The 17,731-nt window shown below is 41.5% G+C and overlaps 1 protein-coding gene across 7 annotated transcripts in view; it reads left to right on the top strand.

Annotated features, from left to right (window-relative positions):
* LOC119893448 (speckle type BTB/POZ protein) overlaps positions 1–17,731 on the top strand; it is a 122,035-nt gene that overhangs the window by 43,345 nt on the left and 60,959 nt on the right. For 6 of the 7 annotated variants that reach the window (XM_038705671.1, XM_038705645.1, XM_038705652.1 and 3 more), the window contains 4 exons: positions 2,520–2,801; positions 4,439–4,560; positions 6,882–7,033; positions 13,355–13,482. In XM_038705671.1, coding sequence (XP_038561599.1) covers positions 2,724–2,801; positions 4,439–4,560; positions 6,882–7,033; positions 13,355–13,482 — 480 coding nt within the window. In that variant the 5' untranslated portion in view covers positions 2,520–2,723. The other variant, XM_038705661.1, reaches the window with a different exon arrangement.

Raw genomic sequence — 17,731 nt, 5'->3', positions numbered from 1 at the left:
GCAACTCTTGTGATGATCGGATCGATGAATGTATCAGTGTCATTTATCAAGCAAAACTGCAAAACAATTATCTTGTTCCGTCTTCTCAAGTGTGAAGATTTGCTACTTTTTTCTTTTTCACATCATTGGAAAATTTGTATTTGGTAGTTTAGACTGTTTTTTAGAATATTATGCATGTAAACAATTAATCGAAAAAAGAAAATCATCAGTTGCAGCCCGACGTCATATAGTAATCACAATGTTCCATACTGGAAGTTATTCTTCTTTGTACAAAGCTAAACACTGTCATGAACACCTATCTAATCTAATTTTAGAAGTTGTTTAGTTGTTATTTAGAAATACATCCTCCACTTGCAGTGCATTTTAATTCAGCATCAGCCCTCATAAATTGTAGTGTTGAATCTCAAGATCTGAACATTAAAGGCTTCACAGCATTGCATTTACTACAGGGCCTTTCCCTACATGTATGCAACATGTTAAGCTATTGTCTGGTTCTTTAGTGTGTTGTATTCTCCAGAGAAGAGATAAAGATGTGTACTGTGCAGAATCTGAAACAGTTTGCTCTTTTTCTGTATCGGTCTCTCTAAACACCCTTACCGTCATCCTCATTTTCCCTTCTTTTTATCCAACCTACGAGGTGCTGATGGAGCCCAAGTAACAGTAACAAACACTCCCATATCTGAAGCACAGCACCTCCATTACCTCCTTGCTTTGTCTTTTAATTGCCTTTGGGCGAACACAGTCTTTGTAAATCTCTGCCTGGCATACACTGTAATGTGACATTATTTATTTTTTCTATGCCATGTGCATTATCACCTATTAGTCATTCTTCCCATTCACGGCATCATCATCTGATTCCCATGACAAATGAGCTGTCTGCTGACATTTCTTCTGAGGGAGTCCTATGATTAGCACACATCTCCTGCATCTCTCTGAGTTGTTATTGCTGCTTTCCTCTTGCCGCTCTGCTCTTGATGTTCGTCATGAAAAGGATGAAAAAAACCCTCCTTTGCTTTACTCTGGTTAAGTGTCATCTGGGTCTATTTAGAAAGCGGTGAGGCTGTTAGCAGTGTTGCCAGTGTTGTCATGTTTTCTTAAATTGATTCCCTGTGATTACTTGGCATTCATGGTGCTCTTTAAGGGACAGGACAAAAAAAAGCACTTGGTAAATTGTGGTTTAGATATGCTGTGGAACAAAGCCCAAATGATGACACGCACACCCAGAAACGCGTGTGCAAAAATCTTCATATACGCTCTCACTCACCCATATAGACTATAATTAATTGCCAGGAAGTCTCAGGTAATTTAAATTGCAAATCAGTGCAGCCTTGTTCTCACAACTTTTGTGATTAATATTTTATTGTTATACTGAGTGAAAATGCCATCAGTGTTTTTCATCAGAAACAAATAGCACTAAAGAAGAAAAACGGGGAACTGGATTGAGGAAGATCAGATGCAGGCGTTATCTCTAAACATTAATTAAGTCGTGTCTGGGTCTGGAGCTGTCGAGGTCCCCTCTCCTGTCGCCAATCCACTCGCGGAGAGAGAGAGAGAGAGAGAGAGAGGTCTCGCTCACTATTCCCCCATTCTCTCATTTCTCTCTGCGCTCTCACCCTGATACTGCCAAGTTTTCTCAGGTCCTGAACTTCTCTTTCAATCAGCCACTAATTAAGCAGCAGAGTGGAAGGGTTTCTTTGGCAGGAGATCGAGGGGACGTGCAGGTTGAGTGAGAAAAGCCTGATCCTGAGACCTTGTGATGACTTAGGTATGACACGTGGTGGGGAACTTGAGAGGAGCAGAGTATCAAACCAGCGGAAATAAGAGATTTAGGCAGCGGAGAACTGAAGCTTTGAAACCAATCTCTTATGCGTTTCTTTCAATCCCATGAGACTGCCATTGCAGCAAAGGACCAAAAATTAGACAAAAATAATGAGGAACTTTCCCCTTTGAGAGGTGATGTGGCCTTGCAGTGCAAATCTCAATCGCAGCATTTCAGAATCGAAAAGAAAATCCTGGATGTGAGTTCTTATTAAAAAAACAACTTTGACCTTTCTTATCCAGCACTGGCTTTTGAAAGTACTGCGTGACCTTGTGTTTGTGAGTACAGACTGGCAGCATGAGATGAAAGTCTTAAGTCTTGCACTTCACTTAGAGCCACGGTGGACGCCTGCATCTGGCTGGAATCAGATGGTTGGCACAGCGCTCTGCACCTCTCAAAACAAAACAAAGACGAAACCACGCGCAGACAAAGGAAGGCTTCCCCCAGTGAGGCAGAGCGCACACCGCTGCTGTGCTTTGAATGCTGAAGCCTCCTCTAAAACAAATGAATTCAGAGCCCTTACGTCCTACTTACTAGGAAATACCGCTCAATTAGACTAACCATTCATTAAGGAATTGCAGTGACACCCACAAACACAGACACATACACACCAGCACTCGCACAAGGTCACAGCTTTTTATAGTAATGTGCTTCAGTAGTTTAAAGTTTTTATAATGACTGTGTTTCTGTGTCCCTACAGGGTGCCCACAGCTATTTTGGAGTCTGGATATCCTGCTACACTGGATTCATCTCTCTGCAGCTCTCTGTATGGCCGGTGCCGTTTAAAAGGCAGCCAGCTTGACTGATTATTGGCCCTTTCTTCCCCTACACGCCCCATACCTCCTCACCCCCACCTGGCTGGTGCATTGGCCTTATTCAGGTCATCTCTTCATCAAGGCTGGCAATGTCCAGAATCCCAAGCCCCCCTCCCCCAGAGGAAATGGCCAGCGGTCCTGTAGCTGAGAGCTGGTGTTACACTCAGGTGAGGAGTAGGGCTGAAACGATTCATCGACTTCATTTAATTCATATAACTATTTAGCACACTGTTGCATGAACATTTATAACTGTCGCACATCACGCATCCACTGTAAAACGAAACTTATATCGCCTCGGCAACAACACGACGGCATCTGATCAGAAAGCACCCGGTGTTCTGCCAGTGGACCACAGACAAGGTAACACTAACAGCAACTTTAGCATTTAACTGAAATCATGATTGATTGTTGAGTTGAAGGCTAGCCAAAGTAAGCAGCAGACCTCAGCAGAAAATGTCCACACGTGCGTTTGTTGTTCTCCTTTTTGGGCCATGGGTCATTCGTTAACTGGGTGTCCGGGAGCTGCACCTGTTAACTCACCACCAGCTCTCTCTGTAGCTCAGACAATCCATGCTGCCTGCGTGTGCTAATCCGTCCTTTCACCAGATTCTTCGTCTTTATAATTTTCATCTTTATAATAACAAACAGCTGAATTAAAGGGCAACTCCATCAACTTACAAACAAGTCGGTTTACAGGTTTTGCAGAGTGCAACTGCATATGTGAAATAAGCCCGTAGTGGCTCCAGAGCGAGCTGTGTGAAATCTGATAAATTGCCTCAAGCGATGTCACTTGAGTCCTCTTCTGTTGGGGATGAAGACTTTAAGTTTGAAAATGGAAGAAATGTGTGGAGATGTGGAGTCAGATTACTAGATCTCTGTAGGGCTCTCCTTGTCCCTGCTTGTAGAGGCTTGAAGCCTGGAAGACATGTTCAGATCCTTTACTTAAAGCTAGAGTAGGCAGCATTTTTTGTTGTATTTGTTGAAAATCTGTTTACATTATAACAGCAATCAATAAAACAAATGCCATGACACTGATGTTTTGCATAATGTTAAATGGAGGTAACTGTGAGAATAGAATTTGAGTTTCTTTGAGTAACAACAAAGCTTTATTTTGACCACTTTTCCACTGTGAATGTGGGTGTTGCATCTGAAAGTAAGCCTGTTTATTAAGACAGAAGAAGTTCACTTTAAATGAACTTCAATGATTGAACTTCATTGATGAAGTTCATTGATGAATGAAATGAACTTCATTGATTTAAATGAACGTCATAACATAGTCAATAATCAGTAAAGCTTCATATTTTATGTGACTGGTCATTGAGCACTTAAATGGAATGAATCCTGTCTAGATTGTTCTGGTAACTGTGTTTTCCTGATTGATTCAATATTACAAACCTAATTTATTTCCCACAGAAATTGATCATTTCAGGTGTTTTCTTTGTTTAAAGGTCATCCATACTCTGAAATTGTGTTTGTTTCAGTCATTGCAGTAGAGGGTTTGCTAGTTCAGACATCACTTTCCTGTTAAGAGCCTAGATAGATAAATCATGTCATTGATGATGTTTTTTCATCTCCTCTATGTCCTTGTAAAATTGTTTTGTTTTTTTCTTTTGCCACTTTTACAATATCCTTTCTTCTTTGCCTTCGTTTGTTGTCAGTGTTTATTGAGATGAAAGGCAGTTTTGATGTGCGGTTTTGAAGTCCAGGCTGACCAAACACCACTTACCCATATAGAATAGGTATATTTATTTATATATATAGATAGATACCTGGTTTTAGCCTTTCCTGTGTCTTTTCTGCGCAGATCAAAGTAGTGAAGTTCTCCTACATGTGGACCATCAACAACTTCAGCTTCTGCCGTGAGGAGATGGGAGAGGTCATCAAAAGCTCCACTTTCTCCTCAGGAGCCAACGACAAACTCAAATGGTTGGTAAAGGCTGGTCGCTATCAGATATTGAAAACACATCATTCTTGCTCTGAGAGAGTTGTTCGAGAATATTTTCTCCAACATCTAGTTGTTGCATTTTGCAATCCTTTAGCATCCAGTTGACTGCTTCAGTGGTATCTCGTGTGCCTTCATCTAGTCTACATTACTACTGATGTTTACTTACACGTGTATTCGGTAATAAAATAATTTTGTTGTACTTTGTCATGCTTGGATTTAGTCAAATCTGGCTCAGAGTGAAAGATAAAACCATGATCAATGCCAGGGTAAATATAAATGGGTTAGACATTCGTTTAAACATACTAACATTTAAAAATGTGTATGAAAAGCTCATGAATTGCTGCTCTATCTGAGGGTTAAAACAGAGATTTACTAGGAGCTGTAAGATTTCAGTTTGAAGTGGTTCACTCCGGAGGAGTTGGTGGACCCTGATTGAGATTTAGAACATGCTGGAGGGATTACATATCCCACCTGGTCTGGGAAAGCCCCAGCATCCCCTTGGAGGTGCTGGACAAAGAGGTTGGGGTGAAGAACATCTGGGCCACTATTTTTAGCCTGATTGCGACCTAGACTCCCATGGACTGATGGTTTGATGGCTGAATTGATGTGAACTTCTGAACTTTAAAGACAACAGATTAGATCCACATAAACAGCTGTCCTGTTTTTAGTATACAGTAGGCTAGACTCAAGATACACTTGCAAGACTTTGATATTCATGTTCACACAAGAGCTTCCAGAGAGCAGGGGAAAAGATTCTGTTTCTCACACAAAAACACGGCCAGGCATTTTATAGACATTTTAAAGGGGGCTGAAAGTAATGACTGTAGCCTTGGGTAAAATAAAACCGTGGATCTGGGATTGTTCGGTCACCTGTTTAAATTAGAAACACACTGAGATTTTGGGGGCTTTTCTTCAAATACTATAATCAAACTAAGTTGTTTTTGGAGTGTATATAATACAATTACTTCACTTCTTCCTTAAGTGCCTTACTAAGATTGTCAGCTATTGCATCTTATTTGAGTGAACAATTCTGACTCTTCTTTTCTAACACTCTTTATCACACCTCACTGTCAGTGTCTTTAATCCTTGTTTCTCCGATGCTCTCATAGATGCTTGTTAGAGAAATGAGATCACTGTCAGCCCCACAACATTAGGCATTACAGCAAGAGGGAAAAATTGTAACAATAACAATAATGCAAAGGCTTATACTGATGAAATAATTAGAACATGTCAAGAATGTAGGGTAGGTCAGCTAGATAATACAAAAACAACTATGAATTTCAGATGAGTTCTTTCTCAATTAAGTGACTGCTTCTTTCTTATACCTTCCAACAGGCTTTTAATAGGGTTCTTTTGATTAGACAAGTTTTAGTGTTATTGGGCAATTGCCTACCATATAAATTATACATTAGAGAATATATGTATAGATATATATTTTATCATCAGCGTTGAGTCTAGAGAAACATAAAGATTATTAATGTATTTTTTTAATAAAATGTATTTGTAGCTTCCAAATGCTTCACATAAGGAATAATCCAAATCCAAAAAGCAAATCTTTTGAATACCCTGTGTAAAATAAATTTGTTCATGTGCCTGATGTATTTCTGCTTTGAAAGAAAGTGGATACATGTTGGATCTGCAGTAGGTTTAGGGATATCTCCTTTCATTTTAAGTTCAGGAAGGTTAGCTAGAAAGCTGCATCCCTAGTCAGAAGTAGAGGTGGGCCAAATAATCAATGTTGTGTTCTGGTCTCGGCTATGATACCATATTGATACTTGTTAGTTGCATTGCTGAGGTAGAGCTGTTTCTTTCCTGTGCACGCTTGAACTGTGAAATGTTCTGCTTTTGGAAGTTTATTCTTTTGCCTGTTTGTTGCTGTTAGACATTGACATATTGGTGTATGTGTTTATATTTCTGTGTTTGTGTTAAAAAGGCTTAGGTTCTTTGGTCCATCGTGTTTCATCCCAGCTGTCTATTAAATTCAGTGGAACTAAAAACTTTTCATCATGTATTGAATAAATAGAGTAGGGTTTTGATGATAAATCTGATATGGTTTCAAATTAGAGATATTATTATTATCTTGGGCAAGATTCCATGATGTTATTATATCATGAATTACACAGAACCAGAAACCATCACTTTGGCATAAGCGAAGAGTAAGTCTGGCTCTTAGTGAGTGCAAATGTATTTCAGTTTATTGTCATTACTTATAAAATAAGGTTGTATTGAATAAAAAACATTAAGAAAAATCCATTTGCTTTATTTATCTGATCAGTCTGTATCTTTCTTTTCCTACCTCCAGGTGTTTGCGTGTGAACCCTAAAGGTCTGGATGAGGAGAGTAAAGACTATCTGTCACTTTACTTGCTCTTAGTCAGCTGCCCAAAAAGTGAGGTGCGCGCCAAGTTTAAGTTTTCTATCCTCAATTCCAAGGGAGAAGAGACCAAAGCCATGGGTAAGTCTGGCCTTAACCAAAAACAACTGATTCCGGCCTGCACTCTGAAACTTTCTTTAACAGAAGTCACCACTTCTGTAATTTTCTTAACTTGTCATTGGAAATAAGTTGGCATTAATAACTGAAAAGCCATTTAGGCCTAACCTGCATAGAAGTCTATGTTCAGCAGAAAATGGAGGATATCTCAAAGTTTGAGAGGTTCAAAATTAAAAACTCCTTTCACACCTGTGTCTTTGGGGCGCGGAAATTTGTAAATGTAGGAGTGTGTCTAATACTCGCAAGTGTGTCTAATAATGTAAGGTATCGATAACCATATGGGCTTGTGTAATCACTGCCGGGTGGATTCATTTCTAGTAAATATATAATTCAAAGTAGCGTGGGGCAATTTTGATTTTAATTAAAAAAGACCCAACCTTTTTAGAAGTCTTCGTCTGCCTCTCTCCCCGTTGATGAATTGGAAATGAATGTGCCTCCAATTCCTGCTTTATTTTAATTAGGTTATGTTATGGGGAGGAAAAGCAAACTTGTGTGGAATTGAATTAGTGAGGGCCAGATGTGACCGTTTCCTGGCTATCAGGCTTTCTGGCTGCCTCAGTCTCTCCCAGTACCCTGCAGCACACTGTACAGGAAGCATGGAGTAAGGGAAGACGGGTGTGTGGGAGTTAGGGAGAAGAGGTGGGAGGCGGACGTGTGTTTGAATCAGAGGTGTATGCAGTGAAACTGTGTACAACGCCCTGCGGTGCAGGTTGTGTAGAAAGGGAAATAATTTTTCCTACCGAGAAACATTTCCCCATGTGAACTTGACACCCCCACACCCTTGTGTGTACTTTCAGTCCCTCATTTGCTCACTTAGACCTCTCTCTCCTCTCTTTCATGTTCACGGTGTTACTTTCTTTTTCTTTTATCCTTTTTTTTTTTTCCACTTCTGCCCTGTAATGTTGGAATACCACCTCTTAACTCTCAGCGACAGGCTCACGAAAACGATTATTGTCCTTAAAGCTTTCTCTCCTGGCTATAATACTGTATGCTGGTGACTATGTGGTTTTGTGGAGAGGATTTGCCAGCACTATGAGTAATAAACAGACCTTTGAGGTGTTTGACTTCACTGCTTGTCCATTTTGTGAGCGCTACTCCCCTAAATGACCCCAGAAAACCCTGAATGTGGGGAATACCGAGTGAAGTGAAGAGGATCTCATTTTCTTCTCCTCGTCTCTTTTTGTGTCTCAAGGGTCTTTCGACTATAAATGGTGTGCTCTATGGTGCACACCCCATCCCATTCTTGCCATATGCCCTCCTCCAATCTTCCCACAATCCCCCTAGGGAGACCTGGGCCTTCCACTTCGCTCGCCCTGTCAAAGGAGAAAATTACCTAACTGCCAGCATATTTGTGACAGTTTAGTGAGCACTCTGTCTAAGAATATGGCAGTAAAGATTGCTCTATCGGTTCTGGATCATTTAGAATCCAATTTAATCCAGGCCTCTAGTAAAAAAAGACCAAATAAAAACAAAGTGCCTTAATTAAAAAAGCTGGGTGGCTGTAGACTGTTTATGTGGCAGGTCACTGCTCGGCCTGCTTAATTGACAATTTTGAATACAATGCATATTAGGCCTGAGTCCTTTAAACAGAAATAGATAGAAGAAAGAGTGGATAATTAATAAAGAAATAAAAGTTTCAGAACTGTAGTGAGTGCACTGTATTGAAACACAGCAGAGTAACATTACTATTGAAGGCACGTCAAAATCCTACTGATGGAAAGTGCTGAGCTGAACAGCTGATAAACTGAAGTTTCTGTTTGAGGTGTCAGTTTGAATTTCTGACTTTTGTAGCGTTTGGAGGAGACAAACTCTCACTGGCAAGCCATTCCCTGTCACTCATACAAAAGCATTGGCCTTACGCTTATTATTGAATTTTACCCAGACAGCAGGTATACATTTTGATTTGTGTTGATGTGCTGACTGGCGTGTGCATATTGACAATTAAAGTATCCCTGCAGTAATTAAAGGAGGGGGGTATAAATATAGTCCAAGATTTGAAGGCTACACAGGGTTGGCAGATTTTGACTAGAAAGCTTGACATTATCAGATGAAACACCACATCTGCATCAGCCCCTGGGCCCCCCACCAGAGAGTGTGTCTGTATTTGGATCCTCTGATGGTCTGTATTTGCTAATGGAGATAGATTCAGGCAGCAGTGGCAGCCCAACACCCCCCTTCCCACTCCGTACTCCCGTACTCTCAGCTTGGCCACATCATTTCTCTCCCTGGCTTAATGTGCTGGTTCTCTCCTCTGAGGCTGTTGGATGGGTTGTAACTTGTCTCTTGACACCCCCCTTCTCCTCACTCCTCCTCTTTTTGCCAGAGAAAACATCTGCCCCCCTGCAGACTCCAGTTCTGACAGCTCGGAGAGGAGAGATGGAAAGTTCTCATCCTCCGCCGCAAGCTGTTCTGTATTCAAATAGTCTTCTTGTTAAGTCTCCCCTACAGACAGTGGTTTTGTTGTGCTGTAGCCAAAGGCTAACCTAGCTTCTGTGTGTATGAGTTGGCCGGAGAGTCTAGTTACAGCAGGTTTTTGGTGTGGGTTGCTTCTATATTTTGTAGCTGGAGATTCAGAGTGTTTTTTTTGTTGTTTCAGTTAATTGAAGCTCTGAATTTGAGCTTGTCAGAGTCTGCTGCCCTCGGTAACTGATGGAAGTGATCAGGCATTCTGCGTGGGTGAGTGGAGCACGGCTAATAGAGTAGAAGCTATTGGTCAGTCCTTACATAATCAGATGGTATTGACATCGGTAGAAAGAATGTCAATAGGCATGTTTGTGCTGACACTAGCTTATAGAGCTCAATCTTCAATAGAGATTAGATTTTCATCTCTGAAAGACTATATGTCATGTTTATATGTGTATATGTCTGCTTTATGCCAGCCAATGTGAATCAGTGTGTAGGAATGAAGGAATAAAGTTTTAAATTAGATTTTAGTGAGATAAACATACACTTGTATAGACTGTGGTTTGGTGAGTAAGTGGCTATGCTAATTGTCCTTTCACAGCAATTCTTTTTGAGAGTTTGGGAAATGGGTGTGAGTATGGTCTGTTGGTGGTTGTGAGTAGTGGTTAGGGTAGGGATTTTGGTAAAATTGAATGTGTGAAAGAGAAGGCCAAAAGAGTGACAGACAGGAAGAGAGATGTTGACTCTGGCTGCTGTGTCGGCTGTTATTTTTCTACATGCCAGCTCGTCTTCTGGCGACCTTCTCGTTCTGTGTGCCAACTGTGCCCCAGAGCCCACTGCCTGAATATGGATGCCTTGCTCACTTAAACACCGTGGCATTGCTCCTGCTTTCCTCCTCTTCTGACTGTCTCCGGCTCAGACCTCATTTTTCTCACCTTCCTCATCACCTTCAGTCTTTTTTTTTTTTGGGTGAGAAACTTCACTCTGCAATGCCGGGAACTATCAAAGTACATCGCAGCATGGTAAACTTATACGTCTACATTGCAACTGTGACTTTTCACACAAACTCCATTATCATTTCCCCATTCGTTATTGAGATCTATATGTCCTCATCACAAGTGTGCTCTGACACTTAACACGATCTCCTGTCTACACTTGTCAATCTCTCTTTCCATTCCAGTCTTTTTCATCTCTCACATTTTTCCCTTTGGATATCTCAGTTGCACCGACCCCCCTCCACCAATGTTGAGCTCTTTTTGCTATTCTGGCAGAGTGGTTGCACTCCCGCCACCTTGGCCAGCTCACTGAAAGAGTGAACTCCAGCGATCTGACCTGTAGTTGATTCTTTGCCATTGCAGGTTTCTGATGCCCCACTAGAGATGGCAGCATGGCATTAGCTGAGCTCAGCACACACACACACACACAAACACACACACACACACACACCCTTATCATCACTGCATGCATGTGCACATTCTCACACACACACACACACACACACACACACACACACACACACACACACAAGGCACCTCACTGTCATGTGTAAGCACTGAAGAAGTCGCACCTCTCTCTCCCATTCCCCTCTGCTGGAGCTTCTTTCAGCATTCCCTCTCACCTCTTCCTCTTGGCTTACTTCCCTCCATCTCACTCTCTTGCCAACCTCTCTCCTCACACCCGAGTTTAGCTTTAGATACCACTGCCACTGGGGAAGTCCTCACTCATCACTGCTAGTTTTGTTTCATACCCAAATAACACAACTTCACAAGGAGATTATGTGCCTCGGGACTTCAGCTGTGGCTCTCATGCTAGGTCTTATCAAACATGTTTAAAGGGCATGAAAGAGTGGGTGAAAGTCAGTAGTGAAAGACTTTATTCAAACCCTTGAGAGAGATCCAGGTACTAAGCCTATTGCCGGCCACAAAAGTTTGACTCTCTTTTCAAACCTCGGCTTTGGTTGAGAAATCTTTGGTATGAAAAACTCTGTCTTTTTTGAAAACACTGACACTCCCCCTATATTACACAGTGGCAGAACAATGAATAAAGCAGAGTGCTGTGAAAAAGCAGAATGCATAGATTTGTAATTTTTGTGCTTTGGCTTCCATGCATGCTTATGCTTGTGTGTGTGTGTATTTGCATAGTGATTTCTGTCAGCTTCTTTGCGTACACAGTCTCTAGAGGCAGGGGATTACAGTGAAGGACCCCCTGCATGAGCAGTGGTGGGAATAACTGCATATGCACTGCACTCCTCTACCAAACCCCTCTTTGGCTGCCTGCTCCCTCGGATCCAAACAGGGGATTTGATAGAGGATCTTACAGCAGCATTGACACTTCATCTTAGTGCTTCCCACTGTGATCTGTCAGCAGATTTCCTGTTGGGATCTCTACGCAACAGTAGACTGAAGAGAAATCTGTTTGAACTGCTGGGGCTAAACACATGTAGTGTGCACACACGGCAGATATATGAACGTGAGGTGATGGCCTCTTGGGATGTGGTAACTAGCTCATAGCCTGTTTCAGTCACCTTTTAATAGGAGTCTTTTACTACTTTATGCCCTTTAACTGGGTCTAAAGAAGAGTCAGATTTTTGATAATCTGGCTTTACCACATGAATTGAATATAGATTGTGGATGGATATAGGTTGTCCTGTCTTAATGTAATGTTATATATATATATATATATATATATATGAAATGCTTTCATGCCAAATGTTCATTTACATATATGTAGTTGATGTACTGTATGTAGACTGCGCATTGCTTTTACACTTATTACACAGTATGGCCAAATGAGCATTGGACAACCTCTTCTGGTGATTTTTTGTGATTGGATTGGTGTGTTTTGGGGAATTGCTCCTGGATTGTGTTTCTTCTCTTTCACAATCCAATCCAATCATCCAAATGCAGGTTAACATCATGTGTATAGGGCTTGATGACATCTGCCAAAGAAATGAAAAGACTTGAATAATGAAGTGGTTTCTAGTGGTTCTTTTGTAGCTTGTGGTACATTTTCCTGCATTATTTGATGCCTTACAGGACAGAATACATAATAACAGAGATAGCCAGCCTTAAGGTATTACCTTCATCAGGTACTGAGGCATGTCTACCGTGATAGGAATAGAAAAATATGTCTCCATACATTTAGAAATCCCAGAGCAGTGCCTGAGGAAGCGTTTTCTTCTCATTAACAAAATGGCGAATGATGTAATTCCTCCAAAGAATGGTGTTACATCCCTCCAACGGAGCTCCAGTTACTTGAAGAATTTACGTGTTAGTGATTTGCTTCCTTTCTATCTGCAATTTGCTTTAATTTGCTGTGATCTCTGTGGTAGTCATAGTTCATTGTTATTATCTTTTGACCTTGTATGTGAGCATTTGTGACTGTTAAGTGACTGTAGATAGCTGTGACCACCCCCACAGTGTGACTATTGTACACACAAGAACTCCAGCACCTTTCCTGTGTCTTTGTAGTGCAACTGAGTGTTACAGAATCCTTCCTGCCACTGTCAGAGATAATTGGCACTCCATAAACGCATGATAATTGGACTGCTTTGATCCCTGCAATTTCTCACTTCTTGGCCAAAGAGGCACAGCAGTTCTGTCTCATGTTTACCACTAGTCTTTATGTGGCAGCGAGAAGATACAGAGAGTGAAAGAGGGAGAGAGAGAGATTCTGTTTTCTTCCGAAGTGTTAAAAGCTCCCTGCAGGCAATACTTCCTGCACCCAGCCTCTTTCGCCATTGTTCCTCCGCTGCTTATGGCCATGACTCATAACAAACTTTCTGTTTCGCACACACATTCACACACGCAGAGCCTAATCATGTTGTGAAAGTCTCCAAATAATCTTGTTTCTCCTTGTTTGTCCTTGTGTTTTCTTTTCCAGAGAGCCAGAGAGCGTACCGTTTTGTCCAGGGGAAGGACTGGGGTTTCAAAAAGTTCATAAGGAGGGACTTCCTGCTGGATGAGGCCAACGGTCTGCTGCCCGATGACAAATTAACACTTTTCTGTGAGGTAAAGGCTGAGACAGTTTATCTGAACTCAGGTTATTTGTTAAACAGAATTCACACTTTGTTTATCTTTTAGCTCAAAAAAGTATAGTACAGGCACATTCAAAATGAATAACCCTGATTATATTGCAAGATCAAAATTATTATTCATCAAATGAGATATTTAAACATTGCAGACAAATAACGACTTCTATGATTAATCTTTAAAATTCTAAATTGTGAAGTTTGAGGATACTGAGTTGTGTGTACATTAGTAAAACCACTTGGATTACCCCAAAATGTATAATCTTAATAGAATGTAAAAATAATGAATACTGTTGAAATATCTAAATTTATTGTTTGTTTTTGTGGTTTTGCCTTGGAGTGATCACAACTGTAATTCCTGTCTCACTCATCTTTTTATTCAACACTGCCGCTCATTGTATGTCCCTGTTAGTGAATAATGTATGTTTTTATTGGTACTACATAGCCTCTGGGTTTAGATCTCTCTCCCATCACTAACATACAAGCTGATTGTCATTCAGCCCGCATGGTGGCTTGGCTCCCGATTCCTCTGATCCAAAGCTGGCTGCTGCTCCTCATTGAAAATTCCCTTGTTGTTTTTCAGCTGTAACACAGGGGGCAGCAGAGGTCAACTGTCCTCTGCCTCGTTCCCCTCTGCTCCTCATAATGGAGCCAGGGAGCAGAGAAGAGGTTAAACTTTCTGGATATGTTAATGCCTTAGCTGTAATGCATGCACCCATAAATGTTTAAAAAGCATGGCAGTGGCTGTTTAAAACAATTCTAATTAACCCTGCGGGTATGGAGGAGAGCATGTCTTGAAGTTTTCCCTTTTTGTAGAGGAGCTATGTGCAAGTCTGTTTAAAGTGTTTCCAAACTGGGCTTATTGACAGAGGGGTAGGAGGGGCAGTGCTGCTTCTCCAGAGCCATGTGGGATGGGGGGTAGAGTCGTGTGTGCGTGTGTATGTAGGAGTATCTTATGCATATATTGTGTGTGTTTGTGCAGGAGTGTCTCCTCGGGACGTAATTTGAGGATGGGACTGTTTGCTGGAGAGAATGAGCTGGAAGAGAGAGGCATTAGTTACCTTGAAGAGTGAATTCATCTAACACTCCTGAAGGGGAGGAGGTGGGGTTGCTGGTTTAAGTCCTCGGTGGCCACTTCCTCCCACGAAATATCTGTTGTACTGTGGTAATTAGCCAGCTCTGCTGATGAACAAGCAAGGCAAACCTGATCTATATAGCACATTTTATTCAAAAGTTAAAATCAATATGTTTGCTATAAAAACTGTGTACAACAGAAAAAGATTAAATGAGAGTAGAAAGTAGATAAATATTACAGGCAGGGAACATTGTCTGTATTTTTAAAAATGTTTTAAAAGTACTCTCAGGTACTGGTTTCTCCACCTGCGTGTAGCATAATAACGTAAGTTTTGCCATTTTTTAACCTCTGTAAAAATTTAGCAGAACACCTCCAGATGACCTGAGAGGTCTACAGAGTTCATACTTTTCCTTACTTGATGTATAGACAGGCAGCGGTATTTGAAAATCAATTATAAAACATTTGGGTGTGTTATAGAAAAAAAGACAGTCTGGAAGTGGGATGATGTGTGCAGTAAATGATGAGATTGCCAATAGTGAGGTCTGGTAGCGTTTACCACCGACACGTGGGCTGGACGGTTGGCAGAGCTAGGTTTTGGGCGGATGGTGGTAAGACACTGCGGAACGGGTGTTTGAATCTATTTTCCTGGTCTTTTTCCATGTGAAAGTGAAGCCCAGTGTTTACCGTCAGAGACCTGGCTCTGCTTTCGTCCAGATGGTCTCGTCCTGCATCTGAGAGAGCCCCATCGCCCCAGAGCCCAGTTCTCTCCCTCCTCTCTCTTCTCTCTTCTCCCATCCCCTCCACTTCCTTTTTTCCCCTCCATCTTATCTCTCATTCAAACCCAATCTCCTCCGCCTCTTTTCCCTTTTCCTTTCATCTCTTGCTGCCTCCAACTTTGAGCATCACAGTTTCTTACTTTTTTCCCCTAACTCACCTCTCCCCCTTGTCCCTTGTCTCCCCCCTCTGCTCAGCCTGCCTACTTTTCCTTCCTCCCTCTTTGCATGCCTTCGGCTCCCGTCTTTCTTCCTCTCTTATTCTGTGTAGTAGAGTGTCAAAGAAAAGGCTATGAGGAGAAGCCAGATCACTGTGGGAGGGGGATGCTGGCTCACCCTCTCCTCCTGACCCTTGGTCCCTGTGCTCGGTTCACTTGCCTCTGGAGACATAAGTTATTCAAGTTTAGCATGGGGAATCAGGCTATATGTCATGTTGGAAAGGGCCTGGACAACACTAGTCACTGCTCTCTCTGTTTTCGTCTCTTTCTTTGTCTCCATCTATCTTTCTCTCTCTATCCCTGCCAAAGCGCTGCAGACACCTGCAGATATTTAATGAGGAGATAGCTCCCATTAAAGGTGCTGCGTTAGCTGTCAAAAGAGAGCATGAGGGACAGAGAGAGAGAAAAAAGGAGTGGAAAGAGGCACAGCAAGACGAGACTGAAGAAAGGCCTTCTCAAGAAAAGTGGGCACACTTGGTGGCAACGAGCCACGGGGGTGAAGAACAAACTAAGAGGAAAAATAAAGATGATACAGGATAAAAAAAAACAAGGCCAAAATGGTTTGGGTGGGATTTTGTTACAGATATGTTTTCATGTGGCTGAGAAATGGTTATATCGTATTTTGTTTCTCCTCTAATGAGATGCAGAGGTAAAGAAGGTTAGATCTTCTCCTCTCTCTTTTCCTGTCAGCAGGTAACCTCTTGCTCTGAGGTCAGACCCTTGCTATCTAGCTGTTCATGCTATAGATAATGCAGATGCTCTGAAAGTTTTTAGACTAATACCAGACACACACAGGGGTCCTTTGCCTCCCGGAAACTCTTCACAACTTTGTGCTGTCGTGATTTGCCTGCAGGCAGAACCGTGTTAACAGACACAGTAAGGTTTACTAGTCTGGAAGTCTGTTTTGACTGACAAAAGGGAAAAGAAGGGGTCGTTTTGGAAAGGGAGATGTTTCGGTGAAACTGTCAGTCATGTTAAATTGGCTGCTGAAAAGTGGAGGAACACAGTGGTCCACCTTTAGCCCGTCAGAGGGAGAGTCGGAGGGCTACTGCTGCCGGACACATTTGCTTTATTTCACAGAGGAGTGTGTGTATTCCTCCCCACTCTGCTGTGGCTTTAGCACCAACATACAGGATAAACCATATCATATTGTCTATACCCACCGTACTGTTTCAATTAATACTCAATTATTACTACATACTGATATACTGATGTCCACAAAGAGGTGAATAAATTCTCAAAAGTTTAAGGGTGGGATTGTTTGACCCAGAGGAATCCAACATGTAGTTGATGTGGGTTGTTGTTGTTCTTAGTCATGAAGCCAGTATAATAAATAAAAAGTTTTAACTTTGGGAATTCATTCCCTTTTCTGTTTTTTGTGGATATCGATTCGCTACCTGTTCATCAGGAGCACCTGTTTTGAGCCACATCGCAGTCAGATCCAAGAAGTGCTTCCTCCTTTTATGCTGATATATTGTTTTATCAATATGGACTGATGTTGTCTTTTCTTTGTTGAGAAAATTTGTCTGTTTTCTGATTTACACATAAATTAAGTTGTGGGGGGATGAGAGTTTTCACTTGGTGATTTCTTTTAAAGTTCAGTAAACAGGTGACAGGGACGGTTTTACTGCAGCTTTAGCGCAAACACATGCTGTTTTTATCAAGCAGACGACCAGGCGGGATTTGTAGTTTAGATGTCATTTGTGCGAGTGTCTGCAAGTTGCACATCTCTCCTCATTGGACATACATTTAAGGGAGGATCACACAAACAAACGGAGGTGACATGTTGACAGAGGCTGAATTTATGTTCTGCTGCATTTTACTGAGGTCATGTTATTTGCAGCTGTCAGTTTTGTTGGAAGAATTCACGCCCTCTGAAAAGAGCCACAAGAAAGACTGTAGTGAGGAAAGAAATATGCATTAAATATAGATTTGTATATAACACTAACATAAAACTGATTGTTAGAAACAAAAATGAAGCAATTAAGGTATTATTAATGAACATGATATCTGACAGTAATATAAAGGGATAGTGGATGGATGTTGTGGTTTGTGTCGAACTGCAAAATCACTTCAGACTGTAACTAAACTCCCTGCTGTTCCTTGTTTTGTGTGCGTTTGGCTGCATTTACATGTATTAACATCCATTTCAACACCATCTCC

Source organism: Micropterus salmoides, unplaced genomic scaffold, assembly GCF_014851395.1.
Source record: "Micropterus salmoides isolate LMB-PRFRI ecotype aquatic unplaced genomic scaffold, ASM1485139v1 Ms_hic_scaffold_10, whole genome shotgun sequence".
Taxonomy (NCBI): Eukaryota; Metazoa; Chordata; class Actinopteri; order Centrarchiformes; family Centrarchidae; genus Micropterus; species Micropterus salmoides.
This window is presented reverse-complemented; position numbering and strand designations above follow the sequence as displayed.